This window comes from Bicyclus anynana, chromosome 24 (assembly GCF_947172395.1).
Source record: "Bicyclus anynana chromosome 24, ilBicAnyn1.1, whole genome shotgun sequence".
Taxonomy (NCBI): domain Eukaryota; kingdom Metazoa; phylum Arthropoda; class Insecta; order Lepidoptera; family Nymphalidae; genus Bicyclus; species Bicyclus anynana.
In genome coordinates this window covers 10,416,921-10,435,376 of record NC_069106.1, presented here as the reverse complement: position 1 = coordinate 10,435,376, position 18,456 = coordinate 10,416,921, and the positions used below count along the sequence as shown (strand labels likewise).

At 38.5% G+C, this 18,456-nt stretch overlaps 1 protein-coding gene across 10 annotated transcripts; it reads right to left on the bottom strand.

The window, feature by feature from the left end:
• Window positions 1-7,192: 7,192 nt before the first annotated feature.
• Window positions 7,193-12,892, bottom strand: LOC112057283 (uncharacterized). Of its 10 annotated transcripts, none has more exons than XM_052888972.1 (6): window positions 10,724-12,892; window positions 10,320-10,635; window positions 9,852-10,024; window positions 9,264-9,399; window positions 8,936-9,136; window positions 7,193-8,856 (listed from the first exon to the last, which is right to left on the bottom strand). In XM_052888972.1, exon 1 carries the CDS (start codon window positions 12,727-12,729, stop codon window positions 10,996-10,998), a length of 1,734 nt encoding a protein of 577 aa, XP_052744932.1. In that variant the 5' UTR covers window positions 12,730-12,892; the 3' UTR covers window positions 7,193-8,856; window positions 8,936-9,136; window positions 9,264-9,399; window positions 9,852-10,024; window positions 10,320-10,635; window positions 10,724-10,995. The 10 variants fall into 10 exon arrangements, with proteins under 10 accessions (XP_052744932.1, XP_052744931.1, XP_052744935.1 ...); XM_052888971.1 differs by having other exon boundaries at window positions 10,728-12,892; XM_052888975.1 differs by having other exon boundaries at window positions 10,814-12,892.
• Between the last annotated feature and the right edge of the window lie 5,564 nt (window positions 12,893-18,456).

Here is an 18,456-nt window from a genome sequence, read left to right as displayed (position 1 = left end):
ACATAAAGCCAGCGGTCCTGATGGTATCCCGGCAATAGTTCTGCGTTATTGTGCACCCGAATTAGCTCCTATCTTGACACGTCTGTATCGCCTATCTCTGAGAACATCTCGAGTTCCTAAATCCTGGAAGATTGCAAATGTACAACCCGTACCAAAGAAAGGAAGTCGTGCCGACCCATCAAACTATAGGCCTATCTCAATCACCTCAATCTTGTGTAAGAGCATGGAAAGAATAATAAATACCAGGCTCTTAGCATACCTTGAGTGTCATGATCTTCTCTCAGACAGCCAGTATGGTTTTCGCCAAAATAGGTCTGCTGGTGATTTGCTCGTGTATGCAACTCATGTTTGGGGTGAGGCAATTGATAAGCACGGAGAGGCACTTGCTGTCTCTCTCGACATATCTAAGGCATTTGACAGGGTCTGGCACGATAGCCTTATTAGTAAGCTTCCAGCGTATGGACTTCCACCGAGCTTGTGTGACTGGATATCCGACTTTTTGAGTGAACGATCCTTCCGAGTGGTTACTGATGGCTGCTCATCGGATCTAATGGCTATTAACGCTGGAGTTCCTCAAGGGTCGGTACTTTCCGCTACTCTTTTTTTACTGCATATTAATGACCTGCTGAAACCTGGAACCCTTGGTTATGCAGATGACAGTACGGTAACGGAAAGATATTTATCCGGACCGCGCGCCGGTGGAACTGAAACTAACGAACTCAGGGAGGCGATGGTTTCTCGATTGAACTCTACCCTAAAGGAAGTCTCCGAATGGGGCGACGCTAATTTAGTTCAGTTCAATGCAACCAAAACGCAGGCATGTCTACTGACGGCAAAACGGACTCCTTTTCCATTTACACCTACATTCAGAAATGTATCCTTGCCTATCACTGACCACATCGATCTCCTGGGTGTCGATATTTCGGCTAACATCAACTTTGGGCGGTCCATAGAATCTAAAGCCAAAACCGCGGCCAAAAAACTTGGAATACTCCGTAAGGTTAAGCAGTACTTCTCCTCACAGCAATTACTTACTCTATATCAGGCCCAAGTCCGGTCTTGCATGGAGTACTGCAGCCATCTTTTTGACGGCTCAGCCAAATACCAATTGGCTGCTTTGGATGCTGTGGATCGCCGAGCCAGGAGACTCATTGGCACAGATCCACCGCTTTTGACCAAACTCCAGACCCTTGAGCATCGGCGGAAAGTTGCCAGTTTATCGGTGTTTTATAGGATATATTTTGGAGAATGTGCTCAGGAGCTATTCGATGTCATACCACCTTCGCCTTTTTACCATCGCACCGCAAGACATCGGGTGGGTTTTCATCCCTATATTGTAGATGTCCCTAGGACCCGTACAAAACGCTTTGCGTCTTCTTTTCTCATACGCACGGCTAAGGTTTGGAATACCCTTCCCAAGTCTGTGTTTCCTGAATATTATAACTTGGGTATCTTCAAAACAAGAGTGAATAGGCACCTTCTAGGCAAGCGTGTCCCATCTTAGACTGTATCTACACTTACCATCAGGTTAGATCATGGTCAAACGCGAGCCTATTTTCATTAAAAAAAAAAAAAAAAAAAAATATACTTTATTGTACCTACACTAAAAACAAAAATAAACAATCTCTACTTATAATAAATCTGTAGAGAGGTCAATTCTGTACATGAAATTTATTTCCAAAATAACTATCAGGGGGTGATTAGTAATCGATACTGATGTCAAAAATGCAATCAGTAAAATTTTTGTCTGTCTGTCTGTATGTTCGTTATAGAAACAAAAACTACTCGACGGATTTCAACGAAACTTGGTACAATTATTTTTTATACTCCTGGGTAGGTTACAATATAATTTTATCACGGTCAATAGGAGCAGTGAAGGGAAATATAAGGAAAACGGGAGAAGTTACTCCATTTTTTAAGTTTCCGTCGCGTGGTAGGGGTATGGTAGGAGTAGAGTAGGGGTAGGTTAGGGGTTTGGTAGGGGTAAGAGGGGTAGGTTGTATGGTAGAGTAACTGTAGAGTGGGAGTAAGGTAGGGCAGTACTCGTAGTAAGGTTTCACGCGGACGAAGTCGCGGGCGTCCGCTAGTAACTTATAATAAGACTTAGAAAGTAATGTACAAATGGCGATCTTATCGCTAAAGAGCGATCTCTTCCAGACTACCACTGTCGTGTTTAGAATTATGAGAGTTTGTAATGTGGATCGCGCGGAACGTTATAAGTTTGCGTGATGAACTAGCTATTAGCAGTAAATAAACCTTTACTTGCAATTATTAACGGTTTCTTCATATGTAAATTTTTTACTTGTAAAATGTTTTTAAATTCTTTACTTTAAATTTTCAAAATGTGTATGCTCACGGAACAAACGAATAAACTCATATAATATATGTCATGCTATAATATATCTCATGCTATAATTTATCTCAATTCCAAATTTCAGCTAATTCGGTTGAATAGTCGAAGTAAATTTATTTATATTTATATTTAATCACGACGTGAAAGAGTAACAAAACTCTTTCACGTCGTGATTAAATATAAATATAAATAAATTTACTTAAACAATACACATCTAGCCCCAAAGTAAGCATACAGAGTAGCTTGTGTTATGGGTGCAAAAATAGTTGACATTATAGTATTAATATACATTTATATACTACATATAAATACTTATATAATGTATAAATACACACAGACACTGAAAAACACCCATGCTCAACACACGAATATTTTCCAGTTGTGGGAATCGAAATCACGGCCGTGGATGCAGAAAGCAGGGTCACTACCCACTGCGCCACACGATCGTCTTACTTTTTACTGACCGATTACTACTACATTCACACTATCATAACCAACAGTGTTTCGTAAATCTCGCAAATACCATGGATTTTTCGGGATAGTCGAAACCTAAAATTTAAAATGTAGATAGATATATATTTATCTACATTTTAAATTTTAACCAAATCGATTCAGTAGTTGCGGCGTCATAGAGTAACAAACATCCAAACATACATACAAACTTTTGCGTTTATAATATTAGTACGAATTATGGATTCGAATATTCTATTAAATCGCTATCAGCTTATAAGATACACCAAGCATTGCTAAGAAGATAAATTGTTACCAAAACAAACTTATAAGCATCGTGACTCGCAACTTCGGTCACAATGGCCACATTCTGCAGATTAAAGGAATTTATATCTGGCTGTGTGTTTGTATGTGTGTTTCTTATTTATTCTTTTTAGTTTACAAGTTTGTGGTAGGTCAATATTGCATTTTTTTTTGTAATAATTATCAAAATTTAAATTTGAAATTCATTTATATCAATTAGGCTTACTTTTCAAGCACTTTTGAAAAATCAAGTTTTGTTATGATTTAATGGTGGTAAGTAAAGTCGAAAACTTAAAATTAAAGTTACGAGGGTTCCAAAAGCGCCTTGGCCCGAGAAGAGCCCAAAACAAACTCAGCCAGGTTTATCCTTTTTTAGTTTATCACCATTTAACAATAGGTATATAAGTAGCCTGTCATGTAATACATTTCATTTCCAAGCAATTTTGTCATTTACGTAATCATTGACACTATAATACGACTTTTCTATAAGCTTACGTTTAATAAAAACTTTGAACTTATTGAGAGACTCCTGACAAGTTGGCCCGCTTCCATCTTAGATAGCATCTGTAAGGGCCAGACTCAATAAAAACACAGCTTTTGGTAAAATCGGCTTATTTCTTTGGATACGTGTGTGGTGACCGTTGCTCGGGTGAAGGAAAAGTCGTTGGTTTTCAAATTGGTTGTCAACGAGTGACGTTTTGATTTTTCTGACATTAAGTGACGTTTACTGTCACCACACGCGTTCCATTTCACCATTTATTTAAACTATATACATAATACATTTAGGTACATAATATTATTAATACGCGTCGTTAACACTCTCCACCCCAGTGCGCTTTAGCACTCGCTCCTCACTGGTAGTAATGCGACGCGTGCCACCAGTCGCCTTAACAGCCCCGACTTCTCCTGCAAGTCCAGAAGTGGTCAGCCAGGAGCTGGAGAATGTGCGCCATTGCCTCCCCAGGGACCTGCCAGAGTAGTTGCACTCCCGCAGTATGAGAAGATTTGACGAGGTACCTAGAATGAAATGATTAGACGTGATGGCTTCTGCCGCGGCGGGTAAGTAAGTGGCCGGCTGTTGACAATCTGCTCCACCTCCGCTATCAGCGTGAGCAGAACCTCTTCTTTCAGGGCTTGTTCTATGAGCTTTGAGAGCTGTCTTCAAGTTTTTAATTAATCTTTCCCACGCTCCACCCCAGTGGGGACAACGTGGGGCTGGGAAGGTCCACGTAGTTCTAGGATGACGCCCGTCCGGTTGCTTGACTTCTCTTGGGATTCCAGGTGCAACGTAGATGCGGCCACCCACTCGAAGATTGCCTTGCTCGTCTAAGGATGGTGTTAAGGTAAGTAATTTACTTTTCTTTTTTAAGATGTTTTCTTTTTTCATGTGTTCCAGGTCTTCAGCAAACGACTGAGCTTGTGCGTACAGCATCAACACCAGCTCCGCTCGCGCCATCGTGGCACCATCTACTTCACCGGTAAGCTTTTTACATATTTTATCAACGAAAGGCAACGCCATGCATGTAAAGTTCAACAGCCGTAGACAAGAAAAGAACCTCTCAAGATCGGGACAGACAGGTAAGCAATTAAACTTATTTTCTAACATAATCGTAGTTACACATTCTGTGATAATTTGCTCTGTTTCAGTACCAGTCACCAAATCTTCAGCAGGCTGATTATGTATCTCGACGTATCACTTCTAACTGTGTAACGCAAAGCTAAATTGAACACTAGAGTGTTTTTGCAATTCCGATTATGTAAGACAAAAGACAGCCACAATGCCTAGTGATATCGTTCTAGGCGCAAAATTTTATCGACATTATGCGACTAAATAAAATACACCCTTTCCCGGTACTACTTACTACGGGTGCGGCATACTTTTGCACATATACGCATTATACTTGATTTTGCTGTTTGTCTGTGGTGAAGTGAAGTGCCATAGTTTCTTTGTTGGTAAACAAAGCCGTATTAAAATATTAATAAAAAAATTGGTTTCGTTGGATCTACTTGCTACTGCTAGTTTTTTGTTTTCAATAGAAGTAATTAATTAATCATTTTATCGTATACATTTTTATTAGTGTTAATAGTTAATTTATCAAAGTAAACGGCCACTTTTACATAAAACATTATCTACACGAAAGTTCTTCAAAGTTTTATCGTCTGCCTATGATTAATTTAATGGTCGTTGTGATAATATGTAAAGTATATTGTATAGTGTTTTGTTTATTAAAGTTCATCTAAAGATGTCCGGGAAACTCAATGATCGCCTTGGCTTGGATCAAACTTGGCGATGGGTTGTTTTGGAGGGCCTTTGGAAAGTCAGGCTACTAAATAAACCTTCCGTGTTCGCGTCTGCCAGTGGCGTTGTGTAAGTTATCACATATCTATATTCTATATTATTATTTTAAAGAGGATGAGAGGAAATTTTTGATATTGTAGGGGGTAATCTCTGGATCTACTAAACCGATTTCGAAAATTCTTTCACCAATAGAAACTCACATAACTTGCGAGTGTAATAGGCTATATTTTATCCCTGTAGTCCCAAGAGAGTGAGAACTATGCAGCTGGAACTGTCGAGCATCAGATAGTAATTATATTCAATTGAAATTCATGATTTTCTATTATAAGTTTAACATAATACTTGGTTTTGTGACTAGCATATTGCATTAACAAGCCTTTTTAAACCACAACTATACCTGCACCATGTAACCTTTAAGTTCTAAGCATTAAGTACAAGACAAATAATCAAAATCAAACTTTGTCTCATTATGCAGATGTATTAGAATTGTTTGTATTTGTAGGTGTTTGTTTTAGTTACATTAAGGCTAAATATAAAATCCTACCTTGATTAGTAATTTTTTTATGATGATTGAGGCTAGCCACTTAAAATAATTAATTCAAATTTCAATTACAATATATAGTTAAGTTAAATCCTACAAGTATATGTATCTCCTACAAAACTGGATAAAATATAAGGCAAATCAAAAAACAAAAGAGCTCAGTTTAATCCCATAAAAGCCCAGTTGCTGCAGAGTATAGACTAGAGGGTTTGCCAGGGATATAGGTCCATAAGCACAGCAATAGCCCAGTGGATGTAACCTCTGCCTCAGATTCCAGAGGGTGTGGGTTTGTATCCAGTCCGGGGCATGCAGCTCCAACTTTTCAGTTGTGTACATTTTAAGATATTAAATATCACATGTATCAAATGGTGAAGGAAAACATCGTGAGGAAACCTGCATACCAGATAATTCTCTTAATTCTCTGCTTATGTGAAGTCTGCTAATCCGCTTTGGGTCAGAGTGGTGGACTATTGGTCTAATCATGAATGAATGAATAGTATTACCTAATCCAGTGTATGTAATTCTTAATGATAATAATTGCTAATTCAAATAATAATTTGTACTTTATATTTTCTTTTATTATGTACATGTTCAGCTTAATAAATATTGCACATTTTGATTTGTTAAATATCATCATTTTGATTTGTTAAATATCACATATAATGAATATTGTTATCATTTACAATAATGTATTGTTTATGATAACAATATTCATTAACCTGAAACTAAAGGATCACAAACATTCTTCATCTGAAAAGAAGCTCAACATAAATACAACAAAGTATTATTTTTGTTATCACCATCTCACAGAAATATATTGTAGAACCAAGTAATATACCTGAGGTATAAATATATTAATTAACCCCCCCCTAGATTTGTCATTTATATAAACTCTTAATCAAGATATAATACATAGGCCATTTCTTATCTCAATATTCCCACAGGAATGAGATCTACTTAAAGAAACCGGGGGCATATGTAGTTCATGTAATAAAAAAATATTTTCTACATTTCAGATCAACATGAAGATGTGGGCTCTAAACTTTGAGTGCCAGGGACTGACTATGGAAGTCTCCATGTCGCTGGTCACCATTGAGGTGCAAAACACCTTGAAAAAATTGGTGATTCTGAATCCTTCATCTCTATGAACGATTCATGAAGAAAGAATTAAACAAACATTTAATGAACAGATTTTTTATAAGATTATTATCAATAATGACATTGCATATGAGAGAAAATTGTCAAATATAATTTCATTTTAATTTAATATAGTTAATTATGACATCACTGTATATAAAGAATATGATTATTATCATTTGGTTAATTTCAGTATTACATAGTATTAGATAAAAATTTTATTGTAAAATTGCACATCAAAATATGTTTTATTATCTATTATTAGGAGGAAATATTATTTAACTATTATTATTATCCCTAATAGCCCAGTGAATGTGACCTCTGCCTCCAATTCCGGAGGGTGTGGGTTCGAACCCGTTCCGGGGCACGCACCTCCAACTTTTCAGTTGTGTGCATTTTAAGAAACTAAATATCACGTGTCTCAAACAGTGAAGGAAAACATCGTGAGGAAACCTGCATACCAGAGAATTCTCTTAATTCTCTGCATATGTGATGTCTGCCAATGTAATCCAAATATGCTGGCCCATATTCGGCTCCTGTCAGAATGAGAGGGGTTAGGCATTGGCCTTCCCTTACCTTATCAGCCGATAGACGTCCACTGCTGGACATAGGCCTCTTACATGGACCTCCAAGCACAACGATCTTGAGCCGCGAACATCCAACCAACCGACCAACCACGCTTTCCAGTGCGGGGTCTCCCGAGTGCGGGTAGGCACTAACCCCTCTTACTGGGGGAGACTCGAGCTCAGCAGTGAGCCGAATATGTGTTTATAATGATGATGATGATGATGATGATGATTATTTAAGTAATTGTAAAAGAAAAAATTTAATACTACATTAGTTGTTTATCTATACAATTCAATAATTTTAAGAACAAAACATGTACCTACCACATTGTAGGAAATAAATAAATAATGATTTGATTAAAAACAATGTTGTTTAATGTTAAGCAGGTAGGGCCAGGTAGTTAAAGTAGATACTCTATATTTGTGTAACATCTATTACTTAAAAATAAAAAATATATTTACTTGTGTATTTTTTATTCAGACTTGATATATTGTTGTTGACAAATTTTGTTATAATATATATCTTTCATTCTTTAGTTTAATTTAATCAAGAAACGACCCTACTTACACATATAGGTACCCCCTCTAACAAAAATAGACTGAAGTATAGGTAAATATTTAACAAAAATGTAAATTAAAAATTAATTATAGATTAATTAAAAACATGACTACAATTTGAATTATCAACTTTAATAATTTGCTTCAAAATAAAAACACATACGCGTGGCGCAGTAAGTAGTGCTCCTGCATCCACGGTCATGGGTTCGATTCCCACACCTGGAAAATATTTGTGTGAAGAGCATGGGCTTTTTCCAGTGTGTGCGTATTTATACATTATATAAGTATTTATAGGTAGTATATAAATGTAAAAGAATATTATAATATCAACTATCTTAGTACCCACAACACAAGCTACTCTGTATGCCTACTTTGGGGCTAGATAGTGCTTTGTATGGTTTAAGTATAAATAATTATACAGAAGGCTTGGTCACGAAAAAATATATCCAGTCTTTTGTCTGCATAGCTTGAGGGTTCTAGCAACTTGTTATCATGGTTTTGAGTGAGGAATCCTTGGACAATACTGCCATCACAAGGATTACTGTTTTCTGTATCCAGCCCTTGATCTAACAGCCAAGTGAAAGCTTCTTTAGGTGTTGGTTGAAACATTGTTAAGCTCTTCACTTCTTCAAAATTATTAGTGATTCTCCTAGAAAAATAAATCATAATGTAGGTATACATGGTACTGCCCAACAAGTTCTTATAAAGTAGGTATATAATATACTGACCTGTGATAAGTCTCCTCCTTCGGCTGCATAGCTTGAGGGTTTAGGAAACCAGAGTTCATGGTTTTGGAGTGAGGAAACATTTTACAATATGCACCCAACTACAAGGCTCCACCGTATTTCTGACACAGCAACGTTGTCCATATCTTCATGGGATCTAGGAGCAGCTCCCAAGATGGGGGTCATCATGCAAACATTGGTCACCTGAAAGAATTGAAGTGTGTATTGCAATGTATTATGTATTTTGCCTACATAAAAGTAACAGTTTCATAATTTAGATTTGGATCCTGTAGTTTCATTAACTGACAGTTATACCTAAGCAACAGCTTACCTAACAACCAACAGCGGTCCCTATTGGGCAGGTTTTCCTCAAGTGGTCTTATTGCACTGATTCCATATGTACAAGTCATAAGATGCACCACCAAATTGAGCATCCACTATGTTATTATTAGATTGGCATCACATATCTGAAATATTAATTGACAATATATAAATAAGTTAATGTTTAAATAAAAGGAGGTACCATGCTTTTATTCAATTCTAATTGTTAGCCTCCTAGTAGCTCTTGGCTTGTAGGCCGAACTATTGTCACATGGGTGCAATCAATCCGCCCTAATACCCGGGCAATCCAAATTTTTTCATAAATCTGTAAGTAGATGTTAATCTAGATTAAGCACCTGGGTATATGTCTATTTACAGTAACATCCTGTGATATGAATAAGCACTCTGTGTATTATTTATTAATCTCAATCAATAATCAATCTCATTTTGCAAATAAGTTTTTATGCAAAATCAACCTATGAAAGATTCAGTGTGGTAGTGAACACAAATTAGTTGAGTCTTAGAAAAAAAAAACTAAAAATATAATGAATAGGTTATGTTAGTTTCATACTGTGCTATAAGTTAGTTTCATACTTACTTATTTATAATGATTTTGTGTTTAATGCAAAGGGAACTTAACACATTTTTTTTAAACAGCTGGGGTATTCAGGAGCGTCAGCGACTTCATGTAGGCATTTGCTAAAAGATGCCTTAGCCATCACAAAGCCATTTGTATGATCCATTGGCATAAAAGTTTAAAGCTGCCAAGACCTGTAAATAATATTCAATGGTTTAATTTAGGTTCTTAGGATGACAGTGACCGATCTTTAGGTAATATTATTTGTTTCTTACAATCTAACACAAATACTGATTATAAAAAATCTTTCACCATTGGTAAGCTACAGCACAGAGTAATATAGGCTATAAAATATAGCCCGTATTACTCTGTGCTACCCCATATTCCCACAGGAACGGGAACTACACCGGTCAAACTATGGTGTGTCTGCTAGTACTGAATAAGCCTACTCCAAATCTTAAACCAACTTATCCTATGATGGAAGCTCACCATATAAAAATACCATATTTGGCTCACTGCTGAGCTCGAGTCTCCTCTCAGAATGAGAGGGGTTAGGCCCATAGTCCACGTCACTTGCTCAACGCAGAGAATGAAGAAAATTCCTTCATTCATTCATATAACTTACTTATCTCTAATTCATTGCGAACAGCAGTTGTTCGAAGACTTTGTATTTCTTCTAAAACCTGCTGGTATCGCGACACGAAAGTTTTGCAATGAACTCGACAAAGACATCTTTTTCGTTCCGTTTCCGCGTACAATACAAATGCTACATGCATTGTATTGTACATGGCAATGTCGGTAAACACTACAAAAATAACACAATTAATTAAATTCACTTCAACTAACTCTAAAACTGTAATTCTGCTTTATGAAATAAGTATGTAGGTAGGTACCTACTATATATTCTCAACTTTCGTCATATTTTACATGAAAAACTTTTCTAATTCTGATTTTATTGACTTACAAACTAATACCTTACTTACAAGGTATAGTACAAAATTCAAAAAAATCCTAAAAGTACTTTTATTTGTAATTATTGAATCACAGGCGTCAAGTAAACTTTATTAAAACACTGCTCGGTATTAGTTTCTATAGCGATTGACTTTGACAACTTCTGTGTCACCCAGTTGTATGATCACTAGGCTTACATAATCGCTTAAACTGACTATCGATACGTAAAAACTGCGTTATAACTTGGATAAATCCCTACAAGTGACCGTGACAGAGAACGATCCAAGATGACGTCATTTCGGTGGGAGATGTGTGTTACATGATCGCAAAAACGAAAAATCGCTGTCATTTGTTGTCGTGACTGTGATTTTAAAGCGTTCACCGAGTTACATAATGACCCTGCTGGCCATTTATCCGCATCGCAACATAGAAAATAAGTTACCACTTCTCCAGTAGCTGCGATGGAGACGTTCAGCTTTGTGGGTATATCACGCCATTCGCTTGCACGGGTAAGTTCGTCTATTTTTCCTAAGCGATGTGTTACGAACATTTTATAATTTCGCGCGCTATTTTTTATCCAGTGTAATACATTAGTAGAATCACTCCAAAAATATTTTCTATGCTGTTTAATTATTGTTTCCGCTAATCTAGCTTCGACAGCTTGAAATTCTAGCCGGGAAACCGACAGTAATTGTTTTACTGGTGCTACCTTATATTTACTTGCATTATAGGCAATGCGTATTATCTTATTTTCTTCCCAACGCCAGTATGCGACGGCGCACATCGCTTTTATTGACGCGTCGGTATAAACATGTAATGTAAGTTTCGAGTAGGCATTATAATCGCTTGCACTGTTCAGTGCATCATTTACTGCGTTCTCCATCTCGCTCGCGCGCGCGGCCGCGCGATAGTGACGCGGTAGGTACATCTTATCGATGCATTTTAGCAACTTTAACCATTCGGTCCACTTATAATAAAGTTCATTATTAAGTGGTTCGTCCCAGTCGATTCCAGATCGCCATGTTTCTTGCAATATTATTTTTCCTTTGATTGTGAACGTCGCTAAAAATTCAAACTCATCAAATAATGACATAATAACTCTTGAAATTTCTCTTTTAGTGGGTACTTTTCCCCTCGAAACTATGTCTGTAGGTAAACACATGACGCCTAAAGTTCGTTCGGAGTGCTGATCAATATTGGGTTTTATAGCACTAGGCCCCAATGCTTCAGTAGGGATGACTTTTAAAACATTGTCACAATTACTTGCCCAGTTACGTATTTCAAAGCCGCCTTGCTTGTGTATATAAGTTATATCTTCTATTAATTTTTGCGAAGTTTCTATATTTTCAATGCTGTCAATATAATCATCCATGTAGTGCTGTAAACGGATCGCGCTCACCGCGGCTGGCTTCGATGACTCAAACATTTGTGCGTTTTTATTTTTGATGAATTGAGCGATGAAAGGCGAACAATTTGCACCAAAGATCAAGGATGTCATGGCGCAGATTTTAAGTTTTTTCTTAGGGTTGTCACGCCATAGGAACCGTAATGCATCTTGATCTTCAGGTAAGATTTTTATTCTAAGAAACATGTCCTTTATGTCCCCCATTATTCCGATTTTATGTTCCCGGAACCTCATCATTATGCCCAGCAGTGAAACGAGCAAATCAGGACCCGTCAGCAGGTAATCGTTCAAACTTAGATTATGACACTTTGCAGCCGCATCGAAAACCAAACGCAACTTCTGCTTGTGCGGGTTGTCCACACCAAAATGGGGCAAGTACCATGTTCGCGGGCTCGGAGACAAATCTATCACCTCTCTAGCAAATTCGTTTTGAAACAAATGGTTTATTCTTTCCCTATATCTTTCAGCAAAGCCCTCGCTAGCGTTCATTTTTCTTTCTATTCCCTTTAGCCTGGTCATTGCGCAATTAAAAGAATTAGGCATCCTAGCATTAGTATCTTTCCACGGCAACCCAACATGCCACCTTCCATCTATTAATTTACTAGTCTGTTCCAGATAAGCCCGAGCCCGCAGGTCATCGGAGTTTTCTCGCGGCTCAGCTGTTATACCTAAAGATTCAATCGCGAAGAACTGCCGTACTTCTTCATGAATCTCGCGAAGTAAGTATCCATTTTCTATATCTGTACTCCTGTGATTCGAGCTGAGAAGGAGAGAGGAATGCAGTAAGCTATATGAGGTTTTTCTGGTCTGACCATGGATACACCACCCAAGCGGCGTAAGAGTTGCAAAAGGTTCTCCTGCTTTGCCTTCAAGTACTTGTAGTGGTAATAATAAATGATAATTATCTTGCCCTATCAATATTTCGGGCTTATAATGTGCGAGATTAATTTTATTTTTTACTTCAGATAAATAATCGTATCGCGTAATGCATAAATTCGAGGAATCTTGCGCAGGTAAACTCAAGTTGTCTACACTATTTCCCGTTAGCGAATATAGTTGGCCGTCTCTGTTTGTCACAGTAAATTTCAGTGACTCGCTGTCGCATTCTATTGCATTGTTCCATGCGCCACACACGCGCATCTTTGTGTGACGTCCGTGTAAACCAACGCGCGCCGCCAGCTCCGAGTTTATTAGTGTGACAGTTGACCCATCGTCGAGTAACGCGCTTGTAGTCTCGGTTCCGCTCGGTCCATGTATGTGCAAAGTTACTACCTTTAGAAGTACATTACGTCTATCCATAATGTGTGTTACTTGCTGCGCTTCCGTGTTCATCTCGCTGTCGTTCGGTCGAAACTCGGACTCAGGCGCGGCCGTGATGTTTTCATTTCGTAAATTGTGGTTATCGTAGTGCAATAATCGGTGGTGCGCCTTACCGCAGCCGTCCTTGTCGCACCTAGGCGCCGGGCAATGGTCTCTGTCGTGCTTAATAGGTGCAAGACATTGAAAACATAAACGATATCGTTTCACGTGATGCCAGCGATCCTTGCGTAGTGCCTTCTTAAATAATTTGCAGTCCGGTAGATTGTGGACTTTGGACCCACCGCGATCGTTACAGTAGCTGCATTTTATTATTACATTTGTGTTAGACTCGCTTTGCACTAATACGTTATGCGACTTCGTGTAGGTTTCGGCGTATGGTTTTCTTTTATAACTGTGCTCGGGCTTAATGTAATCAATAATACTTGCGGTTTTTGTTGTTTTGACTGCTTCGTCCGTTAAAAACTCGGATAGTATGACGAGCTTAGGCTTTGTTCCGTCTATAATACGCGGATAACTGTAGTCCGTCCATTTTGCTAACAGGACCGTCGGGAACTTAGCTAATACGGCCGACATGATGTTTATGTTTTTCAGGTACTCATCCTCTCCGATCGCGACGACTGCTGCCACGAAGTTCTGGATTTTGACCGCGAACTTGACTATATCTTTATGATATTCGTCTGCTAAGGTGGGTAATTTTTGTACATCCATTATTATTCTGGAAATAATTATATTTGGGTTGCCAAACTGTAATTCCAGCGCCGACATTATTTTGTCGGGGGTTGTGGCTCCAATTAATAACGCTGTGACCGCCTCCTTGGCCGGTCCGCGTAGGCAGCTCCGCAGTCTCCATAGATTTTCTTTTTCGCTGAAACTGCAAACCTGCGTGGACTCGTCATATGCTAGTTTAAAATGGAGCCACTCCATCGGGTCACCCATAAATACCGGTAGCTCTTTTTGCAAGCTGATGCGGCTGATGTTGCTTGGGGCGTTGCGCAGAGAAAGGGCTGCCATATCCTTTATAGCTGTGGCCAGCGTCTGGAGCGTCCCTTCAGTGCCGCCGCTTGCTGCGACGGGCGGGCACGGCTCGTGTACAGCGGGCCGTGCTGCCTGCTCCTGCTGGCTACGGTCTAGCCATTCCTCTACATTACTAGTAGTACGCACCTCATCTTGTGGACTGTATTCATCTTCGTCATCTAGCGCCGCTACTTCAGCTTCTAACCTTTTATTTATTAGTTCTTTATCAATGCGAGCTTTTGCCTCCGCTGCCGCTAGCTCCAACTGTGCCTTTTTCGCCCGGATGGAGGCTGAGGACCGCTTTGAATGTGCAGAAGCCCTGCTACGTGCAACTGATATGTTGCTTGGGCCACTAGGGCCCGCTTCTGCAGTATCAAAAAGTTTTTTCCGGATTTCCTCTTTAATGAGAACTTGCCTTTCGATTTCAGTGTCGCGGTGTTTCTGCTCCCGTTCCTGCCTTCCTTCGGTACGCGCAGGATTTGCCATGATGCTTGGCGGCGGAGTTTGAAACATACCTTTTATATATATCGGCTCAAGATTTGGCTCGAAGACCACTTTGTAAAGGCCAGGCTCAATAAAAACACAGCTTTTGGTAAAATTGGCTTATTTCTTTGGATACGTGTGTGGTGACCGTTGCTCGGGTGAAGTAAGAGTCGTTGGTTTTCAAATTGGTTGTCAACGAGTGACGTTTTGATTTTACTGACATTGACGTTTACCACACACGTTCCGTTTCGCCTTTTATTTAAACTCAGATATACATAATACATTTAGGTACATAATATTATTAATACGCGTCGTTAACAGCATCATTACTTACTATCAGGTGAGATTGTAGTCAAGGGCTAACTTGTAAAGAATAAAAAAATAAAAAAAGCAGACGGACATTCCAATGTTATTTATATTTATGTATTGATTAATTTATATAAGAATTATCTAGTTCCCCTGCTCGAATCTGTATTTCTGAGATGAATCAGTGAGCGCTGAAGTGAACTGGGTCGAGCGCTGACAATGCTATCGTCCGATCTATTACTGGAGATCTGTGGTATTATATCAAGCGTGAAGCAAAGCTTAGTGTGGTTTTTTCATACATTACTAGATTTTTTTATATTCTTTACAAGTTAGCCCTTGATTACAATCTCACCTGATGGTAAGTGATGATGCGATCTAAGATGGAAGCGGGCTAACTTGTTAGGAGGAGGATGAAAATCCACACCCCTTTCGGTTTCTACACGACATCGTACCGGAACGCTAAATCGCTTGTCTTTGTCGGTAGGGTGGTAACTAGCCACGCCCGATGCCTCCCATCAGCCAAACCAACGGACCAATTAAGAAAACCTAAGTCGGCCCAGCTGGGGATCGAACCCAGGACGTCATGTAAATCCACCGCGCACACCACTGCGCCACGGAGGCCGTCGAAAGATAAAGGGAAAGCACGATCATTGAATGAGAACCTATCAGGTCTAACAATTCCCACTAAGAATGTTACCGATAAACCCTCGAGTGGCAGCGAATAATCTTGAGCGAAGTCCCGGACTTGTAACCGAAGGATGTAGGGTTATATGTTCATTTATACGAGCAGCAACTGCTACCGACGACTGTCGCTGACTGCAGTAGTCGGTAGCAGTTGCTGTTCGTGTAAGTAAACCATTACACGTTTTTATGTACATATATTGAATTTTCAAATATATACTGACTATGCATAGTCGTTATTTTTATTTCTTTAAATTTCTCCCTTAACGACTTCGACACTACTATACCGATTTGAACAATTCTATTACTGTTGGGAAGCCCCGGGTGGTATAGGCTATATTTTATCCCCGTATTCCTACGGGAACTGGGAACGAGTGACCGTGAACCGCGTGGTGTCTGCTATAATGAGATAAAACTGTAACAGATCCTCTAAATAGTTAGCTAGTGTCGATAATATTGGCCGTGGCCGAAATTATATCGGAAGGACATTATTATTAATAAACACTTTAGGGAGATGGTGTTTGTTTGCACAAATATTTGGGCCAAGTTCGCTAGCTGAGGGAAATTCGGTCAAGGGGAAAGAAGGTAATGGGATATTGGTCTCCGGGGCCAACTGTCAAGCTTTTATACAAATTCTATTAAGCGAGATATCCTTGCTCTTTAAAAGAAATGGACCGAGAGACTGCGATATCCAGACATACTTCGTTTTAGGAAAGCTGAAAGTTTGTCAGGTTAAGTCATCATCATTTATCATCATCATCGACGTCCACTGCAGGACATAGGCCTTTTGCAGGGACTTCCACATATCACTATCCTGAGTCATCTGCATCCGGCGAATACCTGCGACTCACTTGATGTCGTCAGTCCACCTGGTCGACCAACGGCGCTTACTAGTGCGGGGTCGCCCTTCCAACACCTTGAGACCCCAACGTCCATCGGCTCTTCGAACTATGTGCCCCGCCCATTGCTACTTCAGCTTCGCGGAATGTTCAATCATCAACAACCCATATGATTATAGTTGTTAATTATATACAGTGAGGACACCCGCGACTTCGTCCGCGTGGAAATCAATGTAAACTTTCAAGCCCTATGTTACCACTTAATCCCATTATATTTCATATTTTTTTTATGATTTATGAACAAATTTTTAAAACTGTAACGCTGAAACTGAAGGACTTTCCATACAAAATTTCAAGCCCTATTTCACCCCCTTCTAATTTTATTTTCGCAATAAAAGTATCCTATAACCTTTTCCGTATTATGGTCTTAAACCATACCAACCAAAATGGTGCTAAGTTTCATTTGAATAACAAAAAAATACGGACAGACAGACAAAAATTGAAAAAAAAAAAACTTTTAGCTTCAGTATCGATTATATAATGCCCTTATATATAATCCTTCGGGAACAAACATCCATACAAACTTTCGCGTTTATAATATTAGTAGGATAAAAAGAAGTAAGTCTGGCTAGAGGCTCTCTGTTCGAGTTATCGTTTCTTTAAATAAAAAAAGAAATGTGAGTCCTCCGAGACCTTGATATGGGAAAAAATATTCAATCAAAAATGTGTTATTTTCGAGCGCCAGGAAGAAAATATAAGCATTTTCTGTATTATTTTCTTTGTTAATAAGCGACTTTGCTTGCTTGTAGAAGTTTGACGTCTTTGGCGTAGTTGGTAATGCTTTAATAATCTTGCCTCCAATTATTCTTATTCTATAAAATCCTAAATTAACCCAGCTAGTCAAGTTAGGTCAATTTAGGATTTTATACAATAGGTATATAAAACAAACAAACAGAAAATATAAAAATAAAAGTAAAAGTAGTTTCAGTACCTAATTAATAATTATATCTCTAAGTAGTTAACGATAATAAATTAGTCTGCTGGACTGATTTGAAAATTTTGCGCCAATGGAAAGCTGCATTATCAGCGAGTAACATAGTTGCATGTGTATATTTTCTAAACTGTTGTCACCATCTTAGAACAGAAATAAAACTGAAAAGATGAAACTTTTTAGAACGCTAATGTGCCATATCTCACGCAGTCGCCACTATCAACTACGAGCTTAGACCATTAAAAAGAATAGACCTGTTTCGAACCCAAATTCACCAACAAAAATCTGTCGTTTTTTGAGGGGGACGAGGTAAACTCACACATCGAAAATAATTAACACCATTAAGTATATTTTGTATCCATACACTACACACAACTATATATAATTGACCCGCAATACACACACGCGTAATTTTTACACAGCCTGACCAACACATCGCTTAGACTATCCACAAAATATATAAATAGAATGTTCGATTACTTGATCGATTTTTTGCTGTTTCGTCAAAACGGTCGTCGTCGACGTCGAAACGGTTCTTTTCAGAAATCGTTTTTATTACAAATTTGATAAAATTATGGTGGAAATACTTACAAATGAAACGTTACTCCATCTTTTACTAAACTACAAGTTTTTAGC